General features: G+C 33.2%; 1 protein-coding gene across 11 annotated transcripts in view; it reads right to left on the bottom strand.

The window, feature by feature from the left end:
• NIPBL (NIPBL cohesin loading factor) overlaps positions 1-12,400 on the bottom strand; it is a 147,165-nt gene that overhangs the window by 25,427 nt on the left and 109,338 nt on the right. For 9 of the 11 annotated variants that reach the window (XM_071425535.1, XM_071425528.1, XM_071425532.1 and 6 more), the window contains 12 exons: positions 11,287-11,484; positions 11,032-11,103; positions 10,853-10,942; positions 9,593-9,696; positions 8,331-8,417; positions 5,897-6,128; positions 5,078-5,229; positions 4,293-4,373; positions 3,092-3,192; positions 1,906-2,044; positions 1,642-1,724; positions 449-581 (listed from right to left, as the gene is read on the bottom strand). In XM_071425535.1, the coding sequence (XP_071281636.1) occupies positions 449-581; positions 1,642-1,724; positions 1,906-2,044; positions 3,092-3,192; positions 4,293-4,373; positions 5,078-5,229; positions 5,897-6,128; positions 8,331-8,417; positions 9,593-9,696; positions 10,853-10,942; positions 11,032-11,103; positions 11,287-11,484 (1,472 nt within the window). The remainder of the gene's footprint in view (positions 1-448; positions 582-1,641; positions 1,725-1,905; positions 2,045-3,091; positions 3,193-4,292; positions 4,374-5,077; positions 5,230-5,896; positions 6,129-8,330; positions 8,418-9,592; positions 9,697-10,852; positions 10,943-11,031; positions 11,104-11,286; positions 11,485-12,400) is intronic. The other 2 variants (XM_071425533.1, XM_071425525.1) reach the window with 1 other exon arrangement.

The raw sequence follows: 12,400 nt of genomic DNA on the forward strand, positions 1-12,400 counted from the left end.
AAATGTCATAAGCATTTGCTGTAGTTGTAAAAAACCAAATACTGAGTTGTTTTCTGCTTCTGTGCCAAGGGAATAGTCCAGAGGAGATACTTAATACATACAATTACAGCTGTTAGGCTGACTTTATTACAAATAAATATATGCACTTATAAGATACTATGAAATGACACTTTTTAATGTTGAAAATATAATCAAATACTGAAACTAGACTTCCAAGAGAAACTATACACACTATTTTTAAAAAGTTCTATATGACTGATCCTCTAAACAAAATTCTATTATTTATGTATTGCATAGTAATGTTACATGCAAGGAAATCCTTACATGCTGCATGTGTGTCAACAATCACAAAGCATTCCTACAGTAGTAGTGTTTATTTAGCAGAAATAAACAAGTCTTCATTGTAATAAGAAATGAATTAATATAGGTAAAAACAAGAATCCCTTACCAATAGCCTTCCTAGTAAACTAAGTAGCAACTCTGCAGCTGGCCATTCTGGTTTATTGACTGTTGAAAGAAGATCTTGAATAAAGTTCTCAAACAGTGGCCTGTAATCTTCCTCCCCTTGTTTACTGCCACACCTGTTAACATGAAAATACTTTTTGTAAGCAAATTTAACAGCCATATAAAGTTTTTTATTCTGATCTAAACAGAAATATTTCTATGTTTAATCAGAAAAACCAGCTTTATGCAATTCCAAGAAAACAAATCTGAAATACTAGCAGAAAATTTGTTTTATTCGTTTGTAGAGAAATAGCTTAAACAGTTATCCCTCCAAGTTGCACTGGAAATAAAGTATCTAATCCATGACAGCAGAATTTTGTTGCTAAGATTTTTATTTTTAGCTGTATTAAATCTGTATTAACTTGGATAGACAAAGTAAGTAGAATTATAAAAATGAAGCTAGAGTAGGATATTTAAAAGTTGGTGTGTCTATAGACTTGAAGCTTGGTTTCATTTATCTGATAGTGAAGCACATCTCAGTATTATGCTTCACAAAGGTTACAATCAGAATGCTAAAAGAACACCAGTCAAACAACCAACAAACCAAACCAACAATAAAAAGGCACCAAAAGTTAACATATCTGATACTTTTTGACTTCTATATATCATCCCTAAGTTTAACATCAGAAGCGTGCAATTGCTAGATGGCTTATTAAATAGCTTTTCAGCTTTAGGTGAAAAAGTGTAATTAGTTCAATACCAACCTAAAGACTTGTTCTTTGAAATCTTACAGTTAATTCAGGTACATTTTTTATTCCTCTTCGAGCTATTGACACTCTTAACTTTAGCTCAGTGAAAATAATTTTTGGCTTTTTATATCTGATGACCAAATCAGCATGACTTCACCTCTTAAATATTTGCTCGGCCTTCTCTTCCAGGCTTCAGGTATGTTAGAAAGCCATAATAAAGGAATCCTACATGAACTGTGAGACAGCTTCTTAAATGTATGAAGACCACTGCAGAATTTCTCTTCCATAAACATTTTTGTCTAGGCAAGAGGCTCTCTTAGGCATTTATAAAGTATATTATTATAAATAACTTTATGAATAGGCATTTATCACTGTTCAGTGGTCAGGTTTCAAAGAATTCATTTGGAGCTGGGTTTACCAATATAATAAAGAATGCAACAGTACTTACTTTTTAAGAAAAATAGAAAGGAAATTTTGTGCTGTCCTCATGGCTGTTTCATATGAGTTGGTAATAAGCACATCTTGATCCACCTAAAAATAACAAGACACATTTGTCTATTATCTCAGCATAGATCTATGATTTCCAGATCAGCATTTCTTATGCATCAGAAAATTACAATGCTTGATTACTACAACACTGTAGTAATGTAGTATACCTATGAACACACATAAGTAATTTCTGCATAAAAAGAGGCTTTTAAAAATATCTTACTTTCTTGTTTGATTCCTCCTCTGAATTAGAATCCTTGTCTGCTGATGGTAAGTGCACCACACACTGAATAAGTTGCAGAACTAGTGCTGTTACCATCTGAATGTACATAGGCTCTCCATCAGTGTCACTGCTGTTTAACCTGTTAATAACAAAAGACAGTTTTAACACTAAAAGGACAAAAAGGACAAAATGCAAGAAAAATTTTTGCTCCTAAGTAGAATCTTTCAAAAATTATTTGAAAGATAGATATTTCACAGCTAGAAATCCACATTTAAGACATTAATCTATTAATTTGCTTCTTTTTACGCAGTATAACATTTGACCTAACAAAACCAATAAGTATTGTTCTTGCACAGAAGAGGTGAACTGAAACAGCACACAGTTCACTGGCTGAAACAGCTACAGGAATATTTAATAAAACCAACATCTACCTGCTAAAATACTTAATAATAAGCTCATTATGTATAACATCATATTCGCTCCAACACAACACAACAAAACACACCAAACTGTTGCTGTAATAATTTTTCTGTAGTATTTAATGTATGTGAAATGTATAGGACTTTCAGAAAAGAGAAGATAATGACCATGACCTAGACTGACTTTTACAAGGGCTACACCTACAATAATCTGCAGCAGCATTGCATACTACAAACTTCAGCAGGCAACTATCTTAAGTTGGTAAGAAGACCATGTTTCTCCCTGATGTAACCTCAGAAATAGTATGAGTTTACTGCCCATACACACACCAACGCCATCTTATTGCTACACTTAACAACATCAAAAGGTGGTAAACCCTGATGTATGAGATGATATGGATATGAAACTGATTCCCTTCGTGAAAAGAGTGCTCTGAGTGTATCCTCAAAGCAATTCAGTCAAAATTTTCCTACAAAGATTTAGCAATGAAGAAATTATGTAACTCCATACAAACAGAATTAAAGAATTGACCCACAAAAAATAATCCTCAACACACACTAATATTACACCCATTCACATTTTAAGTGAGAAAAATAATGTTTCAATTATGTTTGTAAGTAGACACTAAAGTGATAGCATAAAATTGAGTAATTATTACAAGATATTTGTTGAACAATTTGTTTTGAAATCTCAACCTGCAAAAATCTTACATTTACAAAACTATAAATGCTATAGTCTACAAGTTATTATTTACATCAGAAGTTACCTGAAGTTTCTCAAACTCCTCTTGCTAGTTGGTAGCCGTGCAAGGGAAGTGAAAATTTCTTCTAATATTAGCTGTCTGTGTTTTTCATACCGGGAAAACACCTATTTAATAGTTACATGATTATTAGACACTGATTTATTGTTACATAAAATATAGCTTTTTAAATATATTGTAAATAATTATATGACAGCATACACTTCACATGACTCTCCAATAAATTACAATACACCTTATTGTTAATGAGTTGCTTTCTCAATGCAAGTATTTCTTTAAAAAATATATAAAAACTTTTCCAAATACAGAATTTAAAAAAATCTTTATATAACAGAAATGTGTAAATATTGGTCTTGAAAATACCTTCTATTTAAAATATTTTTGTCAATGATATAACACACTATACAGGAAAGTCAAACAGTATAATACTAAGTATTTGGACTTGGTATTTATTTCTCTCGGTACAAAGAAAAACTCTGTTGTAACACAATTTATGTGAACACATACTCTGTTGCAGAGTACATTTGAGAAAACAGTTTTACTTCATATGCCAGGCTTTAATGTTAATGCCTGACATGATATGTTCTTTCAATTTTCAGAATCAGAACTGTTGGTTTTGCCTCCCCTTTTGTTTGGGCAGAATACTGAAGTATATAATTTTTACAATGATTAAAATCTCCCACTTGAACAAGGACATTTGTGTTCCACTACATTTTTCCTGAAATAATATTTTACCTATGCTGAGATTTTTTTTAGATAGTCACCTGTTCTGAGGAAAATAATTTGTTCTATTATACAGAAATACCATACTAGTTCTATGACTTATTGCATAAGTTGAAATCTGAACACAGGAAATAATGAAAACCACATAGCTAGGATTCACGTTTTTAAAAAAAGAGATTTCTTAAAATAAAAAAGGGACAGGTAAGAGGAAGGAGTTTGTGTTTACACTTTAACTGACAATCAAAATTAAGAAGCCTCTTGCTTGAAGTAGGCAATTTCTTTCTATACAGTACTCTGCAAATACGAGCAGCTCAGGTAGATACAACACTATTTCCGTATTATCATATCAAACTGTAAAACCATGAAAGAATAGCATTAATTCTACAGTCCAATTCTCTACCAGACAGAAAATACAATCTACATAAATGCCCTAAGAAATCTCAGCAGGACATGCACAAGAACCCACAAATTAGAAAGTACTTACTGCAGTCACTAATTTGATGGCACATAACTGTAGCTCACTGACATTTTCTACAAAGAAAGGTGTTATTCCCATCGATGACACCTATCAATGGATAGAAGTTATTTTAAGTATATGGGACTAACAAACTGGTAATTAGGCAGTTTCACAAGTTGGTTATTCATTCAGCAGGTAAGGAATTCAATAATTACTTCATATTATTTGCAAATAAAGTTATTAAGTTAAGGCACAGGTCTTATGAGGAGTGGCTGAGAGGGTATCAGGCTTAGTGTGGAGAAGAGGAGGCTCCAAGGGAGGCCTTATAGTCCTCTACAACACCCTGAAAGGAGTGTGTAGCCAGGTGAGGCTGGTCTCTTCTCCCAGCTAACAAGGGACAAGACAAAGGAAAGGGGTCATGAGTTGTGCCAGGGATGGTATAGATTGGATTTTAAGTGCCCATGGAAGCAGTACAGCCAACATCCCCGTAGACATTTGAAAGACATGTAGATAGAATGTTCAAGGACATGGTTTTAGTGGTGCACTTGGCAGTTTAGACCTGATGTTCTTAAGGATCTTTTCCAGTGTAGATGATTCTACTCAATACTTCAATACAAGCAGGTTAAACTTTTCTTAAATGCAGAAGAGAAGATGCAAATGACATACTACACAACAAACTAGCTGCTCTGATGTTAAGAATTCAAGAGCTTGTACTGATTTCAAACTTCATGTCCCTGAGACAATTATACTTCACATTTACTTTAGGAAAAGCAAAGCTCACATTTTTGGACAGGAATTCTGAAAAAACCTACCTGAAGAATAGTTGTATCAGTGAGAAGCTGTATCTCCAGCAACTCTGACAAGCTGCTGACAATGTCACAAACTTTGTTATACAACATCACTATAACTCTTTGCTTGTGGGTGGAACACTTGGCACGTTTTGCTTTTGAACTTAAAACACCACCTAGAAAATAAAACACATATTCATTAAAGATGATCTTCCTCACAAAGTGCCCCCAAAACAACTGCATGACTACAGCTTTGCAAAAGCAGTTTGGTAAAACTACTCAGTAGCATCCATCAGCTTAAAAGCAGGAATTTCACATGATAAATATTTTTCATAATTACTCTAAATGCTGGACCTGTGATTTTAAAAAAGGATCTTGAAATTGGAGCCATGCATCTGTAGGTATGTCTATGAAAACAAAAGGCTAGAAGCAAAATAGTTTTCCTTGAAACAAATCATTATATATATGGCTATATATGGCTAGTCGTATTACATATTACTATGAAATCACTTATTTCAACACATAGTAACTATACATAAAAGTTGAACTTAAAACTTCTAAATACTTTAGTCTAAATACTTTGGTTACATTGACATTATTACAGTAAACCAAGGTGCTACATGACTAAGTTCTTCAGAGGACACATTTCATTGTTTTTTTACTCTGTTTCATCCTCCTCAAACTAACAGCGCATTAATTCAGGATACTGTATGTGATAAGAAAGGACTATCAGTATAAAAGCTGCATACAAAAATTCTTATTTCAGAAAGTCATTCATTACCATACAATAGATGACTGACTTTTTATAGCTTTTAATATGGAAAGATTTCTTAGCATACTAACCACCATGAGGATCCACTCTATACACAGGATCATACTGAGGATAGAGAGTGTTCTGCAAATGAAATTTTGTGTACTGAATAACTCTTTCTATTACGTCCTCAATATATACAGCTTTAGGCATATTTGGTGATGTCATAATATTGATAGCAGTAAGACAAGCATCAGCAGATTTTGTCACTCTTTCCATAATAAGATCTCGCCATAATCTCTCCTCATCTTCAGTGTCATTATTCTGCAACAGGCAAGAAAAACAGGAGAGTATGAACAAGAGATCAAATTTTTATTCTGACCAAGTTAAAGAAAATAACATTACATTAATATGCTTACATAACATTAGTGTATAAAATATTGTATTTCCTTTATGATACTAAAATAATTTATTTTAAAAATCAAGTGATATTTGTTTTACTAGCAACAAGTTTGTAATCTCTCTCTAAGCTACTGGTCTTCAAAGTCCTGTATTCTGTATTCTTCTGTTAGAACACAAAGAAGGTTTCTGTGTCTCATTGGGAAGCACTATGAGGGAAGACTGCTGCATGCTCTATTTAAGACCAATGTACATTAAGCAAAATCTAATTCCTTCATCTGGTGTTGTCTTCAGTGGTATCAGTTGCTGCTTTGATCCATTTGATTTCTGCCACTAGAGGGAATTCTTATACACAAAGACTGTTGCAAGTCCATGAAATCTGTAAGTACACAACTTTTTCTGCTTCATGGACCAACACACCTACTATCAACCTCTTATCAAATATGTTCTTTTAGATTACCATAGGATACTGAGTCTCTGTATTACTGTGTTTATATGAGGTACCAAAACAAACACAGATGAGGTTAAATATGACCATCCAGCACAACTTAAATACTGTAATAACATTATTACAGCAAAGCTAGGTAGAATTTATCATAGCTTCTCTGGTACAGACAGAGCCTCCAGAGAAAAAGGGTCTTTACTACCTATATGATACCACACTTCAACACTGTTGGCTTTCCTTGTGAAGATCAGAGGTCGGTGAAACTGTAACAGCTTTTTGCCTTAGGGGTAAGAGAACTTGAACCAATAGAACAGTGCATTATATTCATGATATACATAGAGAATCAACAAAAATCTGCAAATCAAGAGGTCCCTGAAAACTTCCCAGATACAATGGCTTTTTGGAATTTGCTACATACACAAATGACACCTTAAGGGAAAAAAAAGTGTTTCCCCTAATTATCATGGAAATGAAATTAATATTAAAGCATCCTCTGCCTGTGAAAAATACACTGACATGGAGGTAAGATATTTTCACTGCACTGGAAAAGTAGCAACCTTAAATCTTAGGAGAGACTTTTTTTGCCACAATTATTTGAATAATTTTTAATAGTTTTAAGAAAATCTAAAACTAGTTGTTTTTTGAGTTTTTTTAAGTTTCTTTTTTTCATCCAAGTTTGCCTCTGAATTGCAAGCACTGGACAATTTAATTAACTTCTAAATAATTTTGAATTTTACTTCAAAAAACTAAAAGAAAAATATCACTTTAAAATCATTAACATAAAGACTTCATCACAATGAAGTAAACCAGGTAAACCAGTACTTCCTTTTTATGTATTTTTGTATTGCCCAAGACATTCAGAACCATATACTGAAACTTTGAAACCCCTACAAACTATCTAGATGAAAGTATTTAGGTATCAATAATGTGTCTGGTTTTCATGTGCAAGTTCAAATTCTTCCTTTCTGATATAAACTACGACTCTCTTATTTCCACAGATGAGGAGGTTTTTTTCTTTAAAATTCAATTCTAATCCTGCTGCAATATTGCATTCAATAGAAAGTGTATAAATAAATACATTAAATGTGAAATATGGAACATCAGCCTCATAAAACCTCAAAATCTTTGGGCAGTTTTAGGTATACCTGGGAAAAAACCCATCCTAAAATACTAAACTTCCTGTTAATTTTATTTATATTAACATTGTCACTTTGTAGTGTAAGAACACTTAAATCTTAAACTTCCTCCTTAATGCTCAGGAGAAAGAAAGACTCTATATGAAAACTGCAGTATCTCTTCCATTTTGTAAGGATGTTTTATGGACACACAACAAAGAAATGTCCAATAATGCAAATTACACCAGAATTACCATGAATATTTCAAGATGACTATAGTATCTAAAATGAAACAAAAAAAAATACAGTTGCTCCCAATATGTCTGTTAGTTGTCACTGCTATAGTAAAACATAGTAATGACAACTACGAAAATGAAAGTGACAACTATGAAAAATCACAATTAATTGAATTTTGCTTCAAGTATTAAAATTTGGCAAATTTTTATCACAGACATTATATCAACCCTTTCACACACATACAGAGTATTTGAATCTATCACTAAGTAGGACTCAAGTGAAGAAAACTATTCTGCACAATGGAGTGAAATTATGAAATTTCAAACTCACGTGGTTAAGTAAAGTAGAAAGCTTGGATCCATCTTGAATATTCTTCTCCAAAATATTCAGAACTTTTACTGTTTTATCTGTTGAGAGCTAAAACAAATAAAGAAACAGGTCAAACAAGTTCAGGAATAGAAATTATTCCAAATTGCTGAAAAGAACATTGAGGAATGAAGGACAGAGCTTGTACAATCTAAATTGTTTCAACTGTAAGGGATTTGGCATAAGGAAAATGCAGATACTGTAATGGAAACAGGCAAAATATATTCCAGGACTGCAATTAAACTGCATTTTCAACTAACAAAATCCACAGAAACAAATTTTTAAATTGCGTGTCACTAATGTTGTGTAGTTATTTGCTTCTAGAAATAGAAATTTACCAAATCCACGTATGATCTACAAATTCTAACTGACCATATAGAGCTTTGTTAGGAGAAAATCCATACTGCATAATCAAGCAGAAATTAATTTCCTGATACTTGAAAGATAACAAAAGGGAAACATATTCTTAATATCATTGTTAACTTCAAAGAAGTAGCATGTTGAAAAAAGTAAACTTACTAATCTTCCATACAAGTCTGATTAAATAATTTGTGGAATATGTTAACCTTGTAGAGAGCCAGTTTCTCTCATCTGAATACTATTTCACCATTGGAAGCAACAAAAAATTCATTTTATATAGATATGTATGTATGTGTATGTATGTGTGAAAAACATGGAAAAGAGGTTAACAGTGAGAATGATCAGGAAAGAGAAATGGTCACGCCACCCACAAACTACAAAGGAAGGTGGGGAGATTGAAGGAAAATCCAGGAGGAATATCAAAAGTTTGGATTACAGAAGTTTGGAATAATCCAGAGTAATTATAATAATACATGGTTTCACACACACTCCACAAACCTAAGAGCAGGAAAAGAGTTTAATATAAAACTGCCCAAAGCCAAGAGCTCCAGGAAGATAAAAGGAAATCAAGAACACTGTTTCTAGAGGTGAGACATCAACAACTTTGCCCCAGCAAAAGTTCCTCTAGCTGACTGAGAAAGGGCAGGACACAGAGGAGGACCTTTCAGCAAAAATGTCTCAGCTTCAGAAAGAGTAACAGTTAGGATGTTGCAACTACCTAAGCACTTCAGCTGAGTGAGCAGAAGCTCAGCTGTTCTTCTGGTCCATGTGCCTTTGAAGAGGGTGGAATATCATTACAGAAAAAGTAAGTTTTTTATGCTAATGAATATTTTATGTTCCAAAAAAGTTAGAGTATGAAGAGGTACCTTGTCCATAATGCCCATTGCCTTGATTTTCGCAGATTCACTACCCAACTCACTAAGCTGATGTTTGCCCAGAAGCAATTCCTGTGGAATCTCATCATCATCACCTTAAAAAAAAGAAAAAGTAAAAAATTAACAGTCTTATTTCTCCTAAGACTTCTAGGAAATCAGTATTTTTTATTCCAATAAGAATATGCTAACGGAAAAAGAGAGCTGATTGTCCAAATAGCCAGCATCTAATGGCTCCAAGTAATTAGAATCTAACAAAGACTGATAATTACACCTTTTGCTTGCGTTGAAACAATGAATACGTGTTAAGTATGACTTACCATGCCAATGGTTCTGAAACCCCATTTAAGAGCCTAACATGAGGCATGCACTTCTGAAAGTCACAAACTAAAAATTTTTAAAATATCAAACCCCATTTATTGCAGTACTTCTGCCATAATTTTCAATTCAGTAGAATAAATCTTTAACTGTAGCCCTGAAGTTCAAATCTGGGCAAGAGCAATAAATGAAAAACACATATTAAATTAAGCACCTTGAGATAATCTGAGTCTTAACTGTAACCTTAGACAAAAATCACATTACCAGACACAGAAAGATCCAATGACTTCACTTCTAAGGTAGCATAAACTATGGCTTTAAAAACTATAGAAACTTGTTTACTATGCCTTTCCCCTTGTTTTAATCCTGTGACAAAGACGGTAGGAAAAAAAATTAATGACTATTCCATTATCCATTTCAAAAGAAAGTCACCTTTGGCAACATGAACTACTTCCTTAGACACTTAGCTAAGGAGGCTGTTTTTCCACTGAAATAGGTAAATGATTCAGTGTCTTAGCCATAAATGCACAAGGACTCTGCTGTCTTAATTGAAGAATCATATCTGCAAGTAGCAGATTTGTAATTATGAGCCTCAGACATTGCTAGGAAGAGAACCATATTGTTTACATATTTGACAGAAGGTAACACCCTAATGACATCCCAAAGAAGTATCCTTTCCACTCCAAGGGAACTGGGAAGGATACTCATTATGTTTTATGCCCCTTCTGGATTCTGCAGAGAAGAGGCAGAAGGATCTTCAGGCAGGTAAGGTAAAGGCCACCACTCAAGGTAGAAGCCATATAAATCCAGTAGGCCCTAGCAAGTTTTCACATGAAATTAAGTCACCATGAAGGAAGTTCAAAAATACCAATAGTTTTTTCTCGGGTTTCTAATTGGGGTAAAATTTCCAGTTTTGAAATTTTCTGATGCATTTACCAAAAGCTGTAAAATCCATGTCTTCCAGATTTTCCAAAATATTCTCTATTGAAGCAGTAAACCTTTTGAAGGTTGAAGAATCCATCATTTCTGGTGGAAAAAAAAGGAAATTCATAAACAATTATCTTAAATATAAAGCAGAAAATACAAACTGTAGAAAATAAATCTTATAAAATTACCTTCAGGTGTTAGTTTAGGTTCATAAGCTTTCCTCTTCTTTTGTTTTTCTTTCTTCTTCATTTTTCTAGCCACTAATTAAGAGAATAAGAAGTAAAACAAACACTTTCTTAAAACTTCAAGAAAGGATTATTTACATTTCTTGCACTTGTATTCAATATTGCATGCAATAATGTCCACTTTAAAATATTAAACATATTCATGAAAAAAGCACTAGTATTATGGAATAAAATTAAATCCTTATAGTGATCAGTTACCCTCGCTGAGGCTAGGAGGAGGAGAATAATCATCCATATCAGAGTCATCGGGACTGCGATTACGGTAACGGCCACTACCAGAAATCCTCCTTCCTTCGTGGTAATGACCACTTCTCCTATGGTCACCAGAACTTCTCCTGTCATGCTCTTCATACTCCCAAGCTTCATCTCTATCCTTTTTGTGTCTCTTACGAGAAGCTAGAAATAAATGCATTTTCATTTTAAATACAAAACTTACACTTTTAATAGCTCAAAATCAAGCATTTTAAAATATTTGAAAGATGTGCAGATGTAAGATTTAGGGACATGGTCTAGTAGCGGACTTTACATTAGTTGTAGATTGATTTGATGGTCAAAAAGGTCCTAAATGATTCTATGATTTGCAAGTCCAACACTCTTCTATAGCTATTCTCCAAATCAAATGGACATTTAGGTTATCAAATACAATTCTGTTACGGATTACTTATTTTAATGTTTTCTTTTGAATTACAGAAAAACTGTGCTTAAAACTGGCAAAGATACCAGAAAACATTTAAAAATATGGATTTACAGCACATTTGTCTTTTTAAAAGCAGATTAGGCAAAGCTGAACAAATTAAAAAAGTTTCATCCTTTTATAAGAGAATATGGAGATAATTTCCTCAGTTATCAAAATTGTGACTGTTACTGGGTATCCATATTCCAATTCAGTGATTACCTTATCCATCTAACACACCAATGAGTTCCAATGAGACTCGATAATCTATTTTCTAAAAGATATTCTGTTTTGTCAAGACAACTAAAATTTTGCCTTGGTATATACTGCAGGAAATTTGTGTAAAGGAGAAAGCTAGAGTCACAATTCTGGGCCAAACAGCAAGCCTCTACCACAGATAATTATTCTAATTAATTTTCATGAAGGACCATAAAACCCAGCAAAAGTGAATGTTGAAGAAGCTGGAGCAAATATTGCATAGAGATTTGGTGAAAATAAAATGGGGGTGCAGAATGACAGTTCTCTGTTACTTTCAAAGAAAGTCTTGCATGTTTTGAAGTTGACAGAGTGCTCAGTTTTAAAGAAAAGGAAATGGATGAGCAGGTAGCTTTCTCCACGAAATTAGCCAACTTTCTATTT

This window comes from Agelaius tricolor, unplaced genomic scaffold, assembly GCF_023055355.1.
Source record: "Agelaius tricolor isolate 1412-34295 unplaced genomic scaffold, bAgeTri1.0.p SCAF_4, whole genome shotgun sequence".
Classification (NCBI taxonomy): domain Eukaryota; kingdom Metazoa; phylum Chordata; class Aves; order Passeriformes; family Icteridae; genus Agelaius; species Agelaius tricolor.